General features: G+C 46.2%; 1 protein-coding gene across 2 annotated transcripts in view; it reads left to right on the plus strand.

Moving 5' to 3' along the window:
• Positions 1-22,738, plus strand: part of dag1 (dystroglycan 1) — a 93,717-nt gene that overhangs the window by 54,922 nt on the left and 16,057 nt on the right. For both annotated transcript variants that reach the window (XM_055869879.1, XM_055869880.1), the window contains exon 2: positions 14,926-15,557. In XM_055869879.1, the coding sequence (XP_055725854.1) occupies positions 15,201-15,557 (357 nt within the window). In that variant the 5' untranslated portion in view covers positions 14,926-15,200. The remainder of the gene's footprint in view (positions 1-14,925; positions 15,558-22,738) is intronic.

Here is a 22,738-nt window from a genome sequence, read left to right on the forward strand (position 1 = left end):
AGAACTAGGATGCTCTCCTCCTACAGTATGCTCCATAGGACTAGGATGCTCTCCTCCTACAGTATGCTCCATAGAACTAGAAGGATGCTCTCTTCCTACAGTATGCTCCGTAGAACTAGGATGGTCTCCTCCTACAGTATGCTCCATAGGACTAGGATGCTCTCCTCCTACAGTATGCTCCATAGAACTAGAAGGATGCTCTCCTCCTACAGTATGCTCCGTAGAACTAGGATGCTCTCCTCCTAAAGTATGCTCCATAGAACTAGAAGGATGCTCTCCTCCTACAGTATGCTCCATAGGACTAGGATGCTCTCCTCCTACAGTATGCTCCATAGAACTAGAAGGATGTTCTCCTCCTACAGTATGCTCCGTAGAACTAGGATGCTCTCCTCCTACAGTATGCTCCATAGGACTAGGATGCTCTCCTCCTACAGTATGCTCCATAGAACTAGAAGGATAGTGTCCTCCTACAGTATGCTCCGTAGAACTAGGATGCTCTCCTCCTACAGTATGCTCCATAGGACTAGGATGCTCTCATCCTACAGTATGCTCCATAGAACTAGAAGGATGCTGTCCTCCTACAGTATGCTCCGTAGAACTAGGATGCTCTCCTCCTACAGTATGCTCCATAGGACTAGGATGCTCTCCTCCTACAGTATGCTCCATAGAACTAGAAGGATGCTCCATAAAACTAGAAGGATGCTGTCTTCCTACAGTATGCTCCGTAGAACTAGGATGCTCTCCTCCTACAGTATGCTCCATAGGACTAGGATGCTCTCCTCCTACAGTATGCTCCGTAGAACTAGGATGCTCTCCTCCTACTGTATGCTCCTTAGAACTAGAAGGATGCTCTCCTCCTACAGTATGCTCCATAGAACTAGAAGGATGCTCTCCTCCTACAGTATGCTCCGTAGAACTAGGATGATGCTCTCCTCCTACAGTATGCTCCGTAGAACTAGAAGGATGCTCTCCTCCTACAGTATGCTCTGTAGAACTAGAAGGATGCTCTCCTCCTACAGTATGCTCCGTAGAACTAGAAGGATGCTCTCCTCCTACAGTATGCTCCGTAGAACTAGGATGCTCTCCTCCTACAGTATGCTCCGTAGAACTAGATGGATGCTCTCCTCCTACAGTATGCTCTGTAGAACTAGAAGGATGCTCTCCTCCTACAGTATGCTCCGTAGAACTAGAAGGATGCTCTCCTCCTACAGTATGCTCCGTAGAACTAGGATGCTCTCCTCCTACAGTATGCTCCGTAGAACTAGATGGATGCTCTCCTCCTACAGTATGCTTCATAGAACTAGAAGGATGCTCTCCTCCTACAGTATGCTCCGTAGAACTAGGATGCTCTCCTCCTACAGTATGCTCCATAGGACTAGGATGCTCTCCTCCTACAGTATGCTCCAGAGAACTAGAAGGATGCTCTCTTCCTACAGTATGCTCCGTAGAACTAGGATGGTCTCCTCCTACAGTCTGCTCCATAGGACTAGGATGCTCTCCTCCTACAGTATGCTCCATAGAACTAGAAGGATGCTGTCCTCCTACAGTATGCTCCGTAGAACTAGGATGCTCTCCTCCTACAGTATGCTCCATAGGACTAGAATGCTCTCCTCCTACAGTATGCTCCATAGAGCTAGAAGGATGCTCTCCTCCTACAGTATGCTCCTTAGAACTAGAAGGATGCTGTCCTCCTACAGTATGCTCCGTAGAACTAGGATGCTCTCCTCCTACAGTACGCTCCATAGGACTAGGATGCTCTCCTCCTACAGTATGCTCCGTAGAACTAGGATGCTGTCCTCCTACTGTATGCTCCTTAGAACTAGAAGGATGCTCTCCTCCTACAGTATGCTCCGTAGAACTAGGATGATGCTCTCCTCCTACAGTATGCTCCGTAGAACTAGAAGGATGCTCTCCTCCTACAGTATGCTCTGTAGAACTAGAAGGATGCTCTCCTCCTACAGTATGCTCCGTAGAACTAGAAGGATGCTCTCCTCCTACAGTATGCTCCGTAGAACTAGGATGCTCTCCTCCTACAGTATGCTCCGTAGAACTAGATGGATGCTCTCCTCCTACAGTATGCTCTGTAGAACTAGAAGGATGCTCTCCTCCTACAGTATGCTCCGTAGAACTAGAAGGATGCTCTCCTCCTACAGTATGCTCCGTAGAACTAGGATGCTCTCCTCCTACAGTATGCTCCGTAGAACTAGATGGATGCTCTCCTCCTACAGTATGCTTCATAGAACTAGAAGGATGCTCTCCTCCTACAGTATGCTCCGTAGAACTAGGATGCTCTCCTCCTACAGTATGCTCCATAGGACTAGGATGCTCTCCTCCTACATTATGCTCCATAGAACTAGAAGGATGCTCTCTTCCTACAGTATGCTCCGTAGAACTAGGATGGTCTCCTCCTACAGTATGCTCCATAGGACTAGGATGCTCTCCTCCTACAGTATGCTCCATAGAACTAGAAGGATGCTCTCCTCCTACAGTATGCTCCGTAGAACTAGGATGCTCTCCTCCTACAGTATGCTCCATAGGACTAGGATGCTCTCCTCCTACAGTATGCTCCATAGAACTAGAAAGATGCTCTCCTCCTACAGTATGCTCCATAGAACTAGAAGGATGCTCTCCTCCTACAGTATGCTCCGTAGAAGTAGGATGCTCTCCTCCTACAGTATGCTCCATAGGACTAGGATGCTCTCCTCCTACAGTATGCTCCATAGAACTAGAAGGATGCTGTCCTCCTACAGTATCCTCCGTAGAACTAGGATGCTCTCCTCCTACAGTATGCTCCATAGGACTAGGATGCTCTCCTCCTACAGTATGCTCCATAGAGCTAGAAGGATGCTCTCCTCCTACAGTATGCTCCTTAGAACTAGGATGCTCTCCTCCTACAGTATGCTCCTTAGAACTAGGATGCTTTCCTCCTACAGTATGCTCCATAGGACTAGGATGCTCTCCTCCTACAGTATGCTCCGTAGAACTAGGATGCTGTCCTCCTACTGTATGCTCCTTAGAACTATAAGGATGCTCTCCTCCTACAGTATGCTCCATAGAACTAGAAGGATGCTCTCCTCCTACAGTATGCTCCGTAGAACTAGGACGATGCTCTCCTCCTACAGTATGCTCCGTAGAACTAGAAGGATGCTCTCCTCCTACAGTATGCTCTGTAGAACTAGAAGGATGCTCTCCTCCTACAGTATGCTCCGTAGAACTAGAAGGATGCTCTCCTCCTACAGTATGCTCCGTAGAACTAGGATGCTCTCCTCCTACAATATGCTCCGTAGAACTAGATGGATGCTCTCCTCCTACAGTATGCTCTGTAGAACTAGAAGGATGCTCTCCTCCTACAGTATGCTCCGTAGAACTAGAAGGATGCTCTCCTCCTACAGTATGCTCCGTAGAACTAGGATGCTCTTCTCCTACAGTATGCTCCGTAGAACTAGATGGATGCTCTCCTCCTACAGTATGCTTCATAGAACTAGAAGGATGCTCTCCTCCTACAGTGTGCTCCGTAGAACTAGGATGCTCTCCTCCTACAGTATGCTCCATAGGACTAGGATGCTCTCCTCCTACAGTATGCTCCATAGAACTAGAAGGATGCTCTCTTCCTACAGTATGCTCCGTAGAACTAGGATGGTCTCCTCCTACAGTATGCTCCATAGGACTAGGATGCTCTCCTCCTACAGTATGCTCCATAGAACTAGAAGGATGCTCTCCTCCTACAGTATGCTCCGTAGAACTAGGATGCTCTCCTCCTACAGTATGCTCCATAGAACTAGAAGGATGCTCTCTTCCTACAGTATGCTCCATAGAACTAGAAGGATGCTCTCCTCCTACAGTATGCTCCGTAGAACTAGGATGCTCTCCTCCTACAGTATGCTCCATAGATCTAGATGGATGCTCTCTTCCTACAGTATGCTCCATAGAACTAGAAGGATGCTCTCCTCCTACAGTATGCTCCGTAGAACTAGGATGCTCTCCTCCTACAGTATGCTCCATAGGACTAGGATGCTCTCCTCCTACAGTATGCTCCATAGGACTAGGATGCTCTCCTCCTACAGTATGCTCCGTAGGACTAGGATGCTCTTCTCCTACTGTATGCTCCTTAGAACTAGAAGGATGCTCTCCTCCTACAGTTTGCTCCGTAGAACTAGGATGATGCTCTCCTAGTACAGTATGCTCCGTAGAACTAGAAGGATGCTCTCCTCCTACAGTATGCTCCGTAGAACTAGAAGGATGCTCTCCTCCTACAGTATGCTTCATATAACTAGAAGGATGCTCTCCTCCTACAGTATGCTCCGTAGAACTAGGATGCTCTCCTCCTACAGTATGCTCCATAGGACTAGGATGCTCTCCTCCTACAGTATGCTCCATAGAACTAGAAGGATTCTCTCTTCCTACAGTATGCTCCATAGAACTAGAAGGATGCTGTCCTCCTACAGTATGCTCCGTAGAACTAGGATGCTCTCCTCCTACAGTATGCTCCATAGGACTAGGATGCTCTCCTCCTACAGTATGCTCCGTAGAACTAGGATGCTCTCCTCCTACAGTATCCTACGTAGAACTAGAAGGATGCTCTCCTCCTACAGTATGCTTCATAGAACTAGAAGGATGCTCTCCTCCTACAGTATGCTATGTAGAACTAGAAGGATGCTCTCCTCCTACAGTATGCTCTGTAGAACTAGAAGGATGCTCTCCTCCTACAGTATGCTCCGTAGAACTAGAAGGATGCTCTCCTCCTACAGTATGCTCCGTAGAACTAGGATGCTTTCCTCCTACTGTATGCTCCGTAGAACTAGAAGGATGCTCTCCTCCTACAATATGCTCCGTAGAACTAGAAGGATGCTCTCCTCCTACAGTATGCTCCGTAGAACTAGGATGCTCTCCTCCTACAGTATGCTCCATAGAACTAGAAGGATGCTCTCCTCCTACAGTATGCTCCATAGAACTAGAAGGATGCTCTCCTCCTACAGTATGCTCCGTAGAACTAGAAGGATGCTCTCCTCCTACAGTATGCTCCATAGAACTAGATGGATGCTCTCCTCCTACAGTATGCTTCATAGAACTAGATGGATGCTCTCCTCCTACAGTATGCTCCGTAGAACTAGAAGGATGCTCTCCTCCTACAGTATGCTCCATAGAACTAGATGGATGCTCTCCTCCTACAGTATGCTTCATAGAACTAGATGGATGCTCTCCTCCTACAGTATGCTCCGTAGAACTAGATGGATGCTCTCCTCCTACAGTATGCTCCATAGAACTAGAAGGATGCTCTCCTCCTACAGTATGCTCCGTAGAACTAGGATGCTCTCCTCCTACGGTATGCTCCGTAGAACTAGAAGGATGATTTAGCCGTCCTTGTTTGTTGTGTTCTAAAACCATGTCAGTTGTCCTGTGGAGTTTAGAGCTGATTTCCCTGCCACAGATTCAGTTTAGGCCTAGTTCTGTACTCAAATCTATTTTAGATGGAGACTCTCCATTGAGCATGCTTTTTAGTCTAGGAGTAGCCTCAATCGGGATCTGGGAAACTAACCCTACATTTTGGTTAATCTCCCTTGAGGAGATGGTCTGAGTGTTTCTGTGGCGTGACGCTTCCCTGGCCTTGTCGCCAGTCTGCATAGCCCTCCCAGTCTTCCACATTCTCTCTCTGTGGTCCTGTTTTAGTCAGCCTCCCTTCCTCCCAGTCCCTATCCTCTGGCTCCTCTCTTCTCTCCCTAGTCTGCCTCCCTTCCTCCCAGTCCCTATCCTCTGGCTCCTCTCTTCTCTCCCTAGTCTGCCTCCCTTCCTCCCAGTCCCTATCCTCTGGCTCCTCTCTTCTCTCCCTAGTCTGCCTCCCTTCCTCCCAGTCCCTATCCTCTGGCTCCTCTCTTCTCTCCCTAGTCTGCCTCCCTTCCTCCCAGTCCCTATCCTCTGGCTCCTCTCTTCTCTCCCTAGTCTGCCTCCCTTCCTTCCAGTCCCTATCCTCTGGCTCCTCTCTTCTCTCCCTAGTCTGCCTCCCTTCCTTCCAGTCCCTATCCTCTGGCTCCTCTCTTCTCTCCCTAGTCTGCCTCCCTTCCTCCCAGTCCCTATCCTCTGGCTCCTCTCTTCTCTCCCTAGTCTGCCTCCCTTCCTTCCAGTCCCTATCCTCTGGCTCCTCTCTTCTCTCCCTAGTCTGCCTCCCTTCCTCCCAGTCCCTATCCTCTGGCTCCTCTCTTCTCTCCCTAGTCTGCCTCCCTTCCTCCCAGTCCCTATCCTCTGGCTCCTCTCTTCTCTCCCTAGTCTGCCTCCCTTCCTTCCAGTCCCTATCCTCTGGCTCCTCTCTTCTCTCCCTAGTCTGCCTCCCTTCCTTCCAGTCCCTATCCTCTGGCTCCTCTCTTCTCTCCCTAGTCTGCCTCCCTTCCTCCCAGTCCCTATCCTCTGGCTCCTCTCTTCTCTCCCTAGTCTGCCTCCCTTCCTTCCAGTCCCTATCCTTTGGCTCCTCTCTTCTCTCCCTAGTCTGCCTCCCTTCCTTCCAGTCCCTATCCTCTGGCTCCTCTCTTCTCTCCCTAGTCTGCCTCCCTTCCTCCCAGTCCCTATCCTCTGGCTCCTCTCTTCTCTCCCTAGTCTGCCTCCCTTCCTTCCAGTCCCTATCCTCTGGCTCCTCTCTTCTCTCCCTAGTCTGCCTCCCTTCCTCCCAGTCCCTATCCTCTGGCTCCTCTCTTCTCTCCCTAGTCTGCCTCCCTTCCTCCCAGTCCCTATCCTCTGGCTCCTCTCTTCTCTCCCTAGTCTGCCTCCCTTCCTTCCAGTCCCTATCCTCTGGCTCCTCTCTTCTCTCCCTAGTCTGCCTCCCTTCCTCCAATTCCAATTCCACCAATGGTATGATAGCTGCAGTCAGATATTGTCCAGTCAGACTGTCTGTAAATCTGCTTAGATTAGCATGGTAGCTACATAAACAGATAACCCTCTCAGATATTCTCTAGTCAGACTGTCAGTAAATCTGCTTAGATTAGCATGGTAGCTACATAAACAGATAACCCTGGGTAGTTTATGACATCCCATGGTGGATGGGTCACGGGGTGTCTTTCCAAAATGTTCCTGTGGTGTCATCTCCTCCCCTGGGACCACTAGGGGTCCAGACTACCAGCCTGATATCCATAGAAACAGCCTAGACTGTGTAGAGAAGTCATGTCAGGTTTAATGATAGAGATGGAGTCTGTTGATGTCAGGTTTAATGATAGAGATGGAGTCTGTTGATGTCAGGTTTAATGATAGAGATGGAGTCTGTTGATGTCAGGTTTAATGATAGAGATGGAGTCTGTTGATGTCAGGTTTAATGATAGAGATGGAGTCTGTTGATGTCAGGTTTAATGATAGAGATGGAGTCTGTTGATGTCAGGTTTAATGATAGAGATGGAGTCTGTTGATGTCAGGTTTAATGATAGAGATGGAGTCTGTTGATGTCAGGTTTAATGATAGAGATGGAGTCTGTTGATGTCAGGTTTAATGATAGAGATGGAGTCTGTTGATGTCAGGTTTCTAATATATTACCTCAGACCGTATGCCCCCCCCCCCTCCCCAAGACTTCATACCATTCACAGTAACCGTTTGGTTAGTGTTATGGGAAGTAGGCTGATAGTTGGATAGAGGATCCAGAACACAGCTGGGTGGATCAGCACCACAGGTGGCGTGGAATGTGGGCACTCAGACCATAACTAAAACATTTGTCACTATTGAAGTCTGAAAATGATCTGACAAACTTTGGTTTTAGGATGAAACTGTCCCTTTAAGGGTTCTGTTGTTCACTGGTCTACATTCAGTTTTCGGTCTGCAGCAGCTCTGCATGGAAATACTGCATTACGCCACCAACTGAGGACAGCTTGGCTCTGTCCTGTTTTATTGGTTTTACACACAAATTCATTCAAGCAATGAAGATGGGTGTTAATCTATGATAGAGGAGACGTGAAGTCTGAAGTAGCCTGAAAAAAAGGAATTTAGAATAGGAGTTACAGTACTTTAATCTCATCAATTCCTCCGAAGACTGTGTTTTATTTTGTTACCTCCTTATTACACTGTTATATAAGCTGGACCAAGGCTGTGTTCATACTGTTATATAAGCTGGACCAAGGCTGTGTTCATACTGTTATATAAGCTGGACCAAGGCTGTGTTCATACTGTTATATAAGCTGGACCAAGGCTGTGTTCATACTGTTATATAGGCTGGACCAAGGCTGTGTTCATACTGTTATATAAGCTGGACCAAGGCTGTGTTCATACTGTTATATAAGCTGGACCAAGGCTGTGTTCATACTGTTATATAAGCTGGACCAAGGCTGTGTTTATACTGGTATATAGGCTGGACCAAGGCTGTGTTCATACTGTTATATAAGCTGGACCAAGGCTGTGTTCATACTGTTATATAGGCTGGACCAAGGCTGTGTTCATACTGTTATATAAGCTGGACCAAGGCTGTGTTCATACTGTTATATAGGCTGGACCAAGGCTGTGTTCATACTGTTATATAAGCTGGACCAAGGCTGTGTTCACACTGTTATATTGGCTGGACCAAGGCTGTGTTCATACTGTTATATAAGCTGGACCAAGGCTGTGTTCATACTGCTATATAGGCTGGACCAAGGCTGTGTTCATACTGTTATATAAGCTGGACCAAGGCTGTGTTCATACTGTTATATAAGCTGGACCAAGGCTGTGTTCATACTGTTATATAGGCTGGACCAAGGCTGTGTTCATACTGTTATATAAGTTGGACCAAGGCTGTGTTCATACTGTTATATAGTCTGGACCAAGGCTGTGTTCATACTGTTATATAAGCTGGACCAAGGCTGTGTTCATACTGCTATATAGGCTGGACCAAGGCTGTGTTAATACTGTTATATAAGCTGGACCAAGGCTGTGTTCATACTGTTATATAAGCTGGACCAAGGCTGTGTTCATACTGCTATATAGGCTGGACCAAGGCTGTGTTCATACTGCTATATAGGCTGGACCAAGGCTGTGTTAATACTGTTATATAAGCTGGACCAAGGCTGTGTTCATACTGTTATATAAGCTGGACCAAGGCTGTGTTCATACTGTTATATAGGCTGGACCAAGGCTGTGTTCATACTGTTATATAAGTTGGACCAAGGCTGTGTTCATACTGTTATATAAGCTGGACCAAGGCTGTGTTCATACTGTTATATAAGCTGGACCAAGGCTGTGTTCATACTGTTATATAAGCTGGACCAAGGCTGTGTTCATACTGTTATATAGTCTGGACCAAGACTGTGTTCATACTGGTATATAAGTTGGACCAAGGCTGTGTTCATACTGTTATATAAGCTGGACCAAGGATCTCTATATGGTGATCATGTTGGGGTAACATTGTTGCTAACCCTCTAGGATCTCTATATGATGATCATGTTGGGGTAACACTGTTGCTCACCCTCTAGGATCTCTATATGATGATCATGTTGGGGTAACATTGTTGCTAACCCTCTAGGATCTCTATATGGTGATCATGTTGGGGTAACACTGTTGCTAACCCTCTAGGATCTCTGTATGGAGCGGAAACCCATACATAGGATGGCAGGAAGATTAGCCCTGATGAACAAATTGAAATTAACAAACTTAACTGAAGCAGGAAGCCTTTTCAATCACGGGTCATAGACATGATGACCAATGCATTACAGTCCACTCTACACTCTACCGACTAGGCTACCTTCCGCCTCTACACTCTAACCACTAGGCTACCTGCCGCCTCTACACTCTAACCACTAGGCTACCTGCCGCCTCTACACTCTAACCACTAGGCTACCTGCCGCCTCTACACTCTAACCACTAGGCTACCTGCCGCCTCTACACTCTAACCACAAGGCTACATGCCGCCTCTACACTCTAACCACTAGGCTACCTACCGCCTCTACACTCTAACCACTAGGCTACCTGCCGCCTCTACACTCTAACCACTAGGCTACCTGCCGCCTCTACACTCTAACCACTAGGCTACCTGCCGCCTCTACACTCTAACCACTAGGCTACCTGCCGCCTCTACACTCTAACCACTAGGCTACCTGCCGCCTCTACACTCTAACCACTAGGCTACCTGCCGCCTCTACACTCTAACCACAAGCCTACCTTCCGCCTCTACACTCTAACCACTAGGCTACCTGCAGCCTCCACACTCTACCCACTAGGCTACCTGCCGCCTCTACACTCTAACCACTAGGCTACCTGCCGCCTCCACACTCTAACCACTAGACTACCTGCCACCTCTACACTCTAACCACTAGGCTACCTGCCGCCTCTACACTCTAACCACTAGGCTACCCTGCCACCTCCACACTCTAACCACTAGGCTACCCTGCCACCTCTACACTCTAACCACTAGGCTACCCTGCCACCTCTACACTCTAACCACTAGGCTACCTGCCGCCTCTACACTCTAACCACTAGGCTACCCTGCCACCTCCACACTCTAACCACTAGGCTACCCTGCCACCTCTACACTCTAACCACTAGGCTACCTGCCACCCAAAGGGAATGAGGTTGCAATTTCAGATGCAGCCTTTGAAACATTTTGAACGTTTTGGGGAGGAGGGTGATCATCGATGCTTCTCTGAGGGACTGACTGGGTCTTTTCTTGCCGATCTTAGACGACACGGTCTCAGGGGTGTCTCGGTGGCGGGTCGGCTGAACAAGAGAGGAGTGCAGCGATGTGAGGACGGACCTTTTACCCTCTGAATAGCCCTCCTCACTTCTCCGAGTGCTGAAAGGAAGTCTTTATCTATCGGCCAGTCTACCGGAGAGGAGAAGCGTTCTGGGATGGGTCCCAAATGGCTCACTATATAGTGCACTACTTCTAACCAGAGCCCTACTTCCCTATAGGGCCCTTGTCAAAAGTAGTGCACTATATCGGGAGTAGTGTGTGATTTGGGATGGACTTTCTGAATGAGGAGAAAGCGTTTGTACCTTAATGACCACCGTAGCCTGCTTGTCAGTCAACAATGACAGGTGATACGGGTCAGCCAGGGGATTCTGAATGTGGAATGCTGTATAGTTCCAACTTCAAGGCCTAGGTTCCACCTCAATAATGGGTGGGTGGGGGCAAACGTTTTCACTGCAGCCATCTTGTATTTTTCAGCGACAGAAAAGGCTACTTATTTTTGGTTGTTTTCTTTGATAAAAGGTATTATTATTCATTAGTAGTATTTATCACTTTCTACCTAAAATAAAAATAAAATTCTGCTGGTATTTTCTTGAGGTCTGCACTGTTTTTGACCTGATGTAAAATGTAATATTTGCAGTCCGTTGATTAGCTTAGAAAACGTGGCTACATGCAGTGAACTGGTAAACAGTGCTGATGAAACACCAGGGTACTCTAGTGTTGTTTAGAAAGGTCTCCAGTTAGGTTTAACCTCTAACCTCTCTCCTTTCTCCTCTCCTCTGGGGAGTGATCTACCTCCTAGAGCATCTGTCCCTCTCTCTAACCTCTCTCCTTTCTCCTCTCCTCTGGGGAGTGATCTACCTCCTAGAGCATGTCCCTCTCTCTCTCCTTTCTCCTCTCCTCTGGGGAGTGATCTACCTCCTAGAGCATGTCCCTCTCTCTAACCTCTCTCCTTTCTCCTCTCCTCTGGGGAGTGATCTACCTCCTAGAGCATGTCCCTCTCTCTCTCCTCTCTCCTTTCTCCTCTCCTCTGGGGAGTGATCTACCTCCTAGAGCATGTCCCTCTCTCTAACCTCTCTCCTTTCTCCTCTCCTCTGGGGAGTGATCTACCTCCTAGAGCATATGTCCCTCTCTCTAACCTCTCTCCTTTCTCCTCTCCTCTGGGGAGTGATCTACCTCCTAGAGCATCTGTCCCTCTCTCTAACCTTTCTCCTTTCTCCTCTCCTATTGTTCCCTCTATCTCCTCTCCACCTTTTTTCTCCTTTCCCTCCCTCCCTCCCCACCCTCCCTCCCTCCCTCCCTCCCTCCCAACCAACCCCGCTCCCATCCTGTCCACCCCTCTCCCTTCCTCCCTCCCTCCCTCCTTGCCTTTTCTACCACCCTCCCCTCTCCCTCCCATTCTACCCCTCTCCCACCCTCCCCTCTCCCTTCCTCTTTGTCAAATTTCTGCCCTGCTAGTTTCCCCGGTCAACAGTAAGTGCTGTTATTGTGAAGTGGAAACGTTGAGGAGCAATAACGGCTCAGCCACGAAGTGGTAGGCCACACAAGCTCACCGAATGGGACCACCAAGTGCTGAAGCGCGTAAAATAGTCCGTCCCTGGTTGCAACACTCACTTCTGAGTTCCAAACTGCCTCTGGAAGTAAAGTGAGCACCAGAACTGTTCGTCGAGTGCTTCATGAAATGGGTTTTCATGGCCGATCAGCTGCACACAAGCCTAAGATCACCATGCGCAATGCCAAGACTCTGGAGCAGTGGAAACGTGTTCTCTTGAGTGATCAATCATGCTTCACCATCTGGAAGTCCGACGGACGAATCTGGGTTTGGTGGATGCCATGAGAACACCACCTGCCCCAATGCATAGTGCCAACTGTAAAGTTTGGTGGAGGAGGAATAATGGTCTGGGGTTGTTTTTAGTGGTTCGGGCCCCTTAGTTTCAGTGAAGGGAAATCTTAACGCTACAGCATACAATAACATTCAAGACAATTATGTGCTTCCAACTTTGTGGCAACAGTTTGGGGAAGGCCCTTTCCTGTTTCAACATGACAATGCCCCCGAGCACAAAGCGAGGTCTATATAGAAATGGTTTGTCGAAATCAGTGTGGAAGAACTTGACTGGCCTGCACAGAGCCCTGAGCTCAACTCCATCGAACACCTTTGGGATGAATTGAAATGCCGACTGTGACCCAGGCCTAATCTTCCAACATCAGTGCTCTACCTCGTTAATGTTCTTGTGGCTGAATGGAAGCAAGTCCCCGCACCAATGCTCCAACATCTAGTGGAAAGCCCCATAATAATGCCCATGATTTTGGAATGAGATGTTATACGAGCAAGTGTCCACATACACTTGGTCTTGTAGTGTATGGAAAGGAAAATCAATAAACATACATATGGGTTGTATTTACAATGGTGTTTGTTCTTCACTGGTTTCCCTTTTCTTGTGGAAACACGTCACAACTCTTGCTGCTGTGATTTGCACACTGCGTTATTTCGCCTAACAGCTATGGGAGTTTATCAATGTTTGATTTGTTTTCAAATTCTCTGTGTAATCTGGGGGAAATATGTGTCTCTAATATGGTCATACTATACTAATATGGTCAGCTCAGATTCCACCTCATTTTGTGGACGGTGTCGACGTAGCCTGTCTTCTCTTGAGAGCCAAGTCTGCCTACGGTGGCCTTTCTCAATAGCAAGGCTATGCTCACTGAGTCTGTACATTGTCAAAACTTTCCTTAAGTTTGGGTCAGTCACAGTGGTCAGGTATTCTGCCACTGTGTTTTTCCTAGCCACCGTGCTTCTACACCTGCATTCTAGCTGTTTGGGGTTTTAGGCTGGGTCTCTGTACAGCACTTCGAGACATTAGCTGATGTACGAAGGGCTATATAAAATAAACTTGATTGATTGACTGTGTACTCTCTGTTTAGGGCCAAATAACATTCTAGTTTGCTCTGTTTTTTTGTTAATTCTTTTCAATGTGTCAAGTAATTATCTTTTTGTTTTCTCATGATTTGGTTGGGTCTAATTGTGTCACTGTCCTGGAGCTCTGTGGGGTCTGTTTGTGTTCGTGAACAGAGCTCCAGGACCAGCTTGCTTAGGGGACTCTTCTCCAGGTGTTTTCTCTCTCTCTCTCTCTCTCTCTCTCTCGTTCTCTCTCTCTCGTTCTCTCTCTCTCGTTCTCTCTCTCTCGTTCTCTCTCTCTCTCTCTCTCTCTCTCTCTCTCTCTCTCTCTCTCTCTCTCTCTCTCTCTCTCTCTCTCTCTCTCTCTCTCTCTCTCTCTCTCTCTCTCTCTCTCTCTCTCTCTGGAAATCAGTAACTGTATTATATACAGATGTGGCGCTGCCCCCCCTCCCCTACACACAGACGCACACACCCTCTAGCCTTCTTTACACCGCCTCTCTTCCTCTCTGTAGCTCTGTAGCTCTTCCTCTCTGTAGCTCTGTCTCTCTTCTGCCATGAAAAGACCTGCATGAATAACAACTGTGAGTTCAGCTTCCCAGCCAGGCCCCAGACAATGGAGGATGCGTGCATTCATCTCAGCACTCCCAAGAAAGGCTCCAGTTCAGCTGGGCTAGTATTGTGGCCTGACCCCGTGTCACTAGTCAGTCGGCAGGAGGCAGGGGCCCGGGCCTTGCTGCCTTTGGAGTGGCTGCTCCCTGCAGAGTGGATGATAGGGCTGTTCTGGCAGTTATGGTTTGGGGAATTCAAAGAGAGAAAGGGGGAGAGAGAGAGATGGTGAGGAAAAAGAGTGTGAGATAGATAGATAGATAGATAGATAGATAGATAGATAGATAGATAGAGAGGGGGAGAGCGAGACAGAGAGAGACAGAGTGAAATGCTTTTTTGTGTCATCCCCTCTTCTCCTCCTCTCCTCCCCTCTTCCCCGCCTCTCCTCCCCTCTTCTCCTCCTCTCCTCCCCTCTTCTCCTCCTCTCCTCCCCTCTTTCCCTCCTCCCCTCTTCTCCTCCTCTCCTCCCCTCTTCTCCTCCTCTCCTCCCCTCTTCTCCTCCTCTCCTCCCCTCTTCCCCTCCTCCTTGAGTTGAAAGTTGTTTCTTTCCGTTTGAATGTTAATATGATTATGTTGTTACACACCTGTGACCTGACGATACAGAAGCTTGCACATCGTTGCCTGGAATGTTATTGACATTGAGATTTGTGTAGACTAAAGAGAGTTAACCTAACCTGAGAGAGAGACAATTACGACAGTTTTAAGTTGATGATTGTAAATATTGAACAGTCTATCAGTTTTAAGTATGCTGGTATTTAAAGCATGTCCTAGTGAATCCATGTTTCTTCTCTTCCTACAGGTCTCAAAGGCTGACCTGACAATGGGATCTACAAACCACTGAAGTGGCTCTGACAGAAGAACAGGGGAAACAGGAGAAAAGAAAAGGAGAAAAACACTAAACAAAAGGAGAGGGGACTCTCGGAGAGAGAAAGAGCCCTTATTGAAAAGAAAAGCGGAGGTGGGCTCAGGGAGGATCAGCTTTGTCCATCGGTGTGGGGTTGGGGGTGCATGCTTGTCCTCTCCAGTGGGTTTCTTCCTTTGTGAGAGAGAGAGAGAGTTAACAAAAGACACAGAATGTGCAATAAACAGAGAGGAGAATGTCGACCGGCGGAGGAGGCTGGAGCGGCGATGCCTGGTCTGGGGAGGAGAACCAGTGTGGTACTACTACTGGCTCTCCTGGTAGCCATGGTCCAGGGACAGGTGGTGGTAATGGGGGACATGCTGCTGGATGGACCCGGGGAGCTGGAGGCCTCTATGCACTCGTCCATACTGTCAGACTTCCAGGAGGTGGAGGCAGCGGTGGCGGCTGCAGTCTATCAGGCTGAAGTAGGAGCAGGAGGAGTGTCAGGATTCCCCGACTCGTCTGCTGTGGTGGGCCGGGTGTTCCAGATGAAGGTCCCGTTGAAGACGGACTACACCAGCAACACTAAGGTGTGTGTGTGTGTGTGTGTGTGTGGGGGTGTGGGTGTGGGTGTGGGTGTGGGTGGTGGTGGTGGAGGGGCCTGTTCATTTCTAAAATGTAATTCTATGGCATTTTTACCCATTTTGAACACGTGAGAAACATTCCTGTAGTAAGGACATAGCTTGTAGGAACTAACTAGGTAACTATTTATCTGTCCATGTCTTTCCACGAGGGCCACAGCCACCCCCACAGACACTGGTCCCAGGGTGGCCACCCCACAGGAACTGGTCCAAACCGGTCGAGGGCTGATTGTGAAACATGCCAACTGTTTGAAATGCATGAACCCAGCACTTATTCCAGCATTGTGCTGCCTAGTCCCATGATAGCTATCTGAGTCTCCCAGGCTGTGGGTGTAGTCCACAGGATCCTTTCTGCCCTGTCAAACGCATGGCCCTAGTACCAAACACCAAACCTTGAGCCCTTTGTGCATATGGGAAAATGGACCCTGACAGCTGGGCTAAAAGAATGTTAACACTAAGCACTTTTAGAAGAGACACACACAGGGCGGGGTACAGCCGTTCATTTCCTCCACAATATCTACTCTAGAAAGTCATTATTTCTCACGTCAAGCAGATGTCAGATCTAGGTTATGGTTGGTCTAATGGTTGTCTAATTGTTTTTAGGGTGTCAAATCACAGATCCATGATAGAGTGTGTGTGTGTACACATTCTTGCTGGCTTACGTGTGATGAACACAAGTATTTGATTTAAACATGTCATATCTACACTGAGTGTACAAAACATTAAGGACACCTGCTCTTTCCATGACTGACCAGGTGAATCCAGGTGAAAGCTATGATCCCTCAGTGTAGATGAAGGGGAGGAGACAGGTTAAAGAAGGATTTTTAATCCATGAGACAGTTCAGATATGGATTGTGTATGTGTGCCATTCATATGGTGAATGTGCAAGACAAAATATTTAAGTGCCTTTGGACGGGTATGGTAGTACAGTGGCAAGTAGGTGAACCCTTTGGAATTACCTGGATTTCTACATAAATTGGTCATACAATTTGATCTGATTCTAAGAGCATGTAGACTCTATAGAGGTCTAGATGATTCTAGAACATGTAGGCTCTATAGAAGTCTAGCTGATTCTAGAACATGTAGGCTCTATAGAAGTCTAGATGATTATAGAACATGTAGGCTCTATAGAAGTCTAGCTGATTCTAGAACATGTAGGCTCTATAGACGTCTAGATGATTCTAGAACATGTAGGCTCTATGGAAGTCTAGATGATTCTAGAACATGTAGGCTCTATAGACGTCTAGATGATTCTAGAACATGTAGACTCTATAGAAGTCTAGATGATTCTATAACATGTAGGCTCTATAGAAGTCTAGCTGATTCTAGAACATGTAGGCTCTATAGACGTCTAGATGATTCTAGAACATGTAGGCTCTATAGACGTCTAGATGATTCTAGAACATGTAGGCTCTATGGAAGTCTAGCTGATTCTAGAACATGTAGGCTCTATAGAAGTCTAGATGATTCTAGAACATGTAGGCTCTATAGAAGTCTAGATGATTCTAGAACATGTAGGCTCTATAGAAGTCTATATGATTCTAGAACATGTAGGCTCTATAGAAGTCTAGATGATTCTAAGAGCATGTAGGCCCTATAGAAGTCTAGAGGATTCTAAGAGCATGTAGGCTCTATAGAAGTCTAGATGATTCTAGAACATGTAGACTCCATAGAAGTCTAGATGATTCTAGAACATGTAGGCTCTATAGAAGTCTAGATGATTCTAAGAGCATGTAGGCTCTATAGAAGTCTAGATGATTCTAAGAACATATAGGCTCTATAGAAGTCTCTAGGAACATCACCTCCACTCTGCTGATCCTCAACACTGGGGCCCCACAAGGGTGCGTGCTCAGCCCCCTCCTGTACTCCCTGTTCACCCATGACTGCGTAGACAAGCACGCCTCCAACTCAATCATCAAGTTTGCAGACGACATAACATGATTACCAACGATGACTAGACAGCCTACAGGGAGGAGGTGAGGGTTCTGGTAGTGTGGTGCCTGGAAAACAACCTCTCACTCAACGTCAAAAACAAAGATGATCGTGGACAGGAAACAGCAGAGTGTGCACCCACCTATCTACATCGACGGTACCGCAGTGGAGAAGGTGGAAAGATTCAAGTTCCTCATTGACACATCATTGACAAACTGAAATGGACCACCCACACAGACAGTGTGGTGAAGAAGACGCAACAGAGCCTCTTCAACCTCAGGAGGCTAAAGAAATTTGGCTTGTCACCTAAAACCCTCACATGTTTTACAGAAAGCATCCTTTTGGACTGTATCACCGACTGGTATGGCAACTGCTCCGCCCACAACCGCAAGGCTCTCCAGAGGGTGGTGCGGTCTGCCCAATGCATTACCGGGGGCAAACTACCCACCCTCCAGGACACCTACAGCACCCAATGTCACAGGAATGCCAAAAAGATCATCAAGGACATCAACCACCTAATCCACTGCCTGTTCACCCCGCTATCATCCAGAAGGCGAGGTCAGTACAGGTACATCAAAGCTGGGACTGAGAGACTGAAAAACAACTTCTATCTCAAGGCCATCAGACTGTTAAACAGCCATCACTAGCACATTAGAGGCTGCTGCCTATAGGCATAGACTAGAAATCACTGGCCACTTTAAGGAATGGAATACTAGTTACTTTAATAATGTTTACTTATCTTGCATTACTCATCCGATATGTATATACTGTTTTCTATGCTATTCTACTCTATCTTAGTGCGTTACTCTCTGACATCGCTCGTCCATATGTATATAGTCTTAACTCATTCCTACTTAGATGTGTGTGTATAGGGTATATGTTGTGTAATTTGTTAGATATTACTTGTTAGATATTACTGCACTGTCGGAACTAGAAGCACAAGCATTTCGCTACACCCGCAATAGCATCTGTTAATCACGTGAATGTGACCAATGAAATTTGATTTCATTTAGATGATTCTGAGGAACATGTACAGTTGAATTCGGAAGTTTACATACTCTTAGGTTGAAGTCATTAAAACGTATTTTTCAACTACTCCACAATTAACAAACAATAGTTTTGGCAAGTCGGTTAGGACATCTACTTTGTGCATGACAAGTCATTTTTCCAACAATTGTTTACAGACAGATTATTTCACTTATAATTCACTGTATCACAATTCCAGTGGGTCAGAAGTTTACATACACTAAGTTGACTGTGCCTTTAAACAGCTTGGAAAATTCGAGAAAATAATGTCATGGCTTTCGAAGCTTCTGATAGGATTTCAAGGCCTACCTTCAATCTCACTGCCTCTTTGCTTGACATCATGGGAAAATCTAAATAAATCAGCCAAGACCTCAGAAAAAAAATTGTAGACCACAAGTCTGGTTCATCCTTGGGAGCAAACGCCTGAAGGTACCACGTTCATCTGTACAAACAATAGTACGCAAGTATAAACACCACGGGACCACACAGCCGTCATACCGCTCAGGAAGGAGACGCGTTCTGTCTCCTAGAGATGAACGTACTTTGGTGCTATAAGTACAAATCAATCCCAGAACAACAGCAAAGGACCTTGAGAAGATGCTGGAGGAAACCGGTACAAAAGTATCTATATCCACAGTAAAACGAGTCCTGTATCACTCAGGAAGGAGACGCGTTCTGTCTCAAATCAATCCCAGAACAACAGCAAAGGACCTTGTGCAGATGCTGGAGGAAACAGGTTAAACGAGTCCTATATCGACATAACCTGAAAGGCCGCTCAGCAAGGAAGAAGACACTGCTCCAAAACCGCCATAAAAAAGCCAGACTACGGTTTGCAACTGCACATGGGGACAAAGATCGTACTTTTTGGAGAAATGTCCTCTGGTCTGATGAAACAAAAATAGAACGGTTTGGCCATAATGACCATCATTATGTTTGGAGGAAAAAGGGAGAGGCTTGCAAGCCTAAGAACACCATCGTAACCGTGATGCACGGGGGTGGCAGCATCATGTTTTGGGCATGCTTTGCTGCAAGAGGGACTGGTAAACTTCACAAAATAGATGGCATCATGGTGAAAGAAAATTATGTGGATATATTGAAGCAACATCTCAAGATATCAGTCAGGAAGTTAAAGCTTGGTCGCAAATGGGTCTTCCCAATGGACAATGACACCAAGCATACTTCCAAAGTTGTGGGAAAATGGCTTGAGGACAACAAAGTCAAGGTATTGGAGTGGCCATCACAAAGCCCTGACCTCATTCCTATAGAATGTTTGGGGGCAGAACTGAAAAAGCGTGTGCGAGCAAGGAGGCCTACAAACCTGACTCAGTTACACCAGCTCTGTCAGTAGGAATAGGCCAAATTTCAACCAACTTATTGTGGGAAGGTTGTGGAAGGCTACCCGAAACGTTTAACCCAAGTTAAACAATTTAAAGGCAACGCTACCAAATACTAGTTGAGTGTAAACTTTTGTAAACTTCTGACGCACTGGGAATGTGATGAAAGAAATAAAAGCTGAAATAAATCCTTCTCTCTACTATTATTCTGACATTTCACATTCTTAAAATAAAGTGGTGATCCTAACTGACCTAAGACAGGGAATTTGTACTAGAATTAAATGTCAGGAATTGTGAAAAACTGAGTTTAAATGTATTTGGCTAAGGTGTATGTAAACTTCCGACTTCAACTGTATGCTCTATAGAAAACTCTAGATGGTTCTAAGAACATGTAGACTATAGAAAACTCTAGAGAACATGTAGGCTCTATAGAAAACTCTAGATGATTCTGAGAACATGTAGGCTCTATAGAAAACTCTAGATGATTCTAAGAACATGTATGCTCTATAGAAAACTCTAGATGATTCTGAGAACATGTAGGCTCTATAGAAAACTCTAGATGATTCTAAGAACATGTATGCTCTATAGAAAACTCTAGATGATTCTGAGAACATGTAGGCTCTATAGAAAACTCTAGATGATTCTCAGAACATGTAGGCTCTATAGAAACCTCTAGATGATTCTGAGAACATGTAGGCTCTATAGAAAACTCTAGATGATTCTGAGAACATGTAGGCTCTATAGAAAACTCTAGATGATTCTAAGAACATGTATGCTCTATAGAAAACTCTAGATGATTCTGAGAACATGTAGGCTCTATAGACAACTCTAGATGATTCTGAGAACATGTAGGCTCTATAGACAACTCTAGATGATTCTGAGAACATGTAGGCTCTATAGAAACCTCTAGATGATTCTGAGAACATGTAGGGGCGGCAGATGGCCTAGTGGTTAGAGCATTGGGCCAGTAACCGAAAGGTTGCTTAATCGAATCCCCGAGCTGACAAGGTAAAAATCTGTCATTCTGCTCCTGAACAAGGCAGTTAACCCACTGTTCCCTGGTAGGCTGTAAATAATATTTTTTTCTTAACTGACTTGCGTAGTTAAATACATTTAAAAAATGTACTTCAGTATATTTATTTGTTGCGGTGCTTCTTTAGATTGCAAGGAATACAAATCAATTTAACTTTGTTGTGAGGTTCTTGTTGTTTTCAGCCCCACCACAATCCTAGATACAAACTGTTTCTGAATCTCCTTTTCAACTACTCGTAAAGATACAGAAGGAAAGAATGATGTTCAGTTCGCTTGAATGTCCTGGCAAGTCGATCTGTTACAGTGAAATCAGCCTGTCTCTGATAAATGGAGAAAGATATCCCTGTTGTCTAGACTTTCCCGGTGGTGCTCTACTCCCCTCCTCTCCAGCGATGGCAACCAGGCAGCAGGACTCTATTTTTCTCTTTCCCTCTCTGTTTCCCTGAAACCCCTCCATTCGAACACACAAAGACTCGCATTGAAACCTAATTAGGCTTGGCAGTGTGGCAGCGGAAAACTTCTATTAGTAGGATGGATGAAGGACCCAAGATAAAATTGGGTTGAAGATTTGAGTCTCTCAGTTCTCTGGTCAGATGTAGCCAAATCATTTCATCCAGAGTGGCTCGTACCAGTCAGAGTCCCTCCCTCCCTCCGTCCGTCCTTCCATCCATTCTCATTTGTTAGGTTTTGATTCCCCTCTGCATAGCAACTAAGCCGGGTACCTACCACTGGTGGCATGTAGTTCAAGCCAGTCTCAAGATACACATTTCCTTCCAGCTTTCAAATAGGAACATTCATATCTTCTCCTCTACCCTGCAACTCTTCCCCTCATCCTTAGTGCACTACTTTCTATCGTACACTATGTTGTCAACTCTTCCCCTGGTCCTTAGTGCACTACTTTCTATCGTACACTATGTTGTTAACTCTTCCCCTCATCCTTAGTGCACTACTTTCTATTGTACACTATGTTGTCAACTCTTCCCCTGGTCCTTAGTGCACTACTTTCTATTGTACACTATGTTGTCAACTCTTCCCCTGGTCCTTAGTGCACTACTTTCTATTGTACACTATGTTGTCAACTCTCCCCCTGGTCCTTAGTACACTATGTTGTTAACTCTTCCCCTGGTCCTTAGTGCACTACTTTCTATTGTACACTATGTTGTCAACTCTTCACTGGTTCTTAGTGCACTACTTTCTATTGTACACTATGTTGTTAACTCTTCCCCTGGTCCTTAGTGCACTACTTTCTATTGTACACTATGTTGTCAACTCTTCCCCTGGTCCTTAGTGCACTACTTTCTATTGTACACTATGTTGTCAACTCTTCACTGGTCCTTAGTGCACTACTTTCTATTGTACACTATGTTGTCAACTCTTCCCCTGGTCCTTAGTGCACTACTTTCTATTGTACACTATGCTGTCAACTCTTCCCCTGGTCCTTAGTGCACTACTTTCTATTGTACACTATGTTGTCAACTCTTCACTGGTCCTTAGTGCACTACTTTCTATTGTACACTATGTTGTTAACTCTTCCCCTGGTCCTTAGTGCACTACTTTCTATTGTACACTATGTTGTCAACTCTTCCCCTGGTCCTTAGTGCACTACTTTCTATTGTACACTATGTTGTCAAATCTTCCCCTGGTCCTTAGTGCACTACTTTCTATTGTACACTATGTTGTCAACTCTTCACTGGTCCTTAGTGCACTACTTTCTATTGTACACTATGTTGTTAACTCTTCCCCTGGTCCTTAGTAAACTACTTTCTATTGTACACTATGTTGTCAACTCTTCCCCTGGTCCTTAGT

The sequence above is a fragment of the Salvelinus fontinalis genome, chromosome 18 (assembly GCF_029448725.1).
Source record: "Salvelinus fontinalis isolate EN_2023a chromosome 18, ASM2944872v1, whole genome shotgun sequence".
In the NCBI taxonomy this organism is placed as follows: Eukaryota; Metazoa; Chordata; class Actinopteri; order Salmoniformes; family Salmonidae; genus Salvelinus; species Salvelinus fontinalis.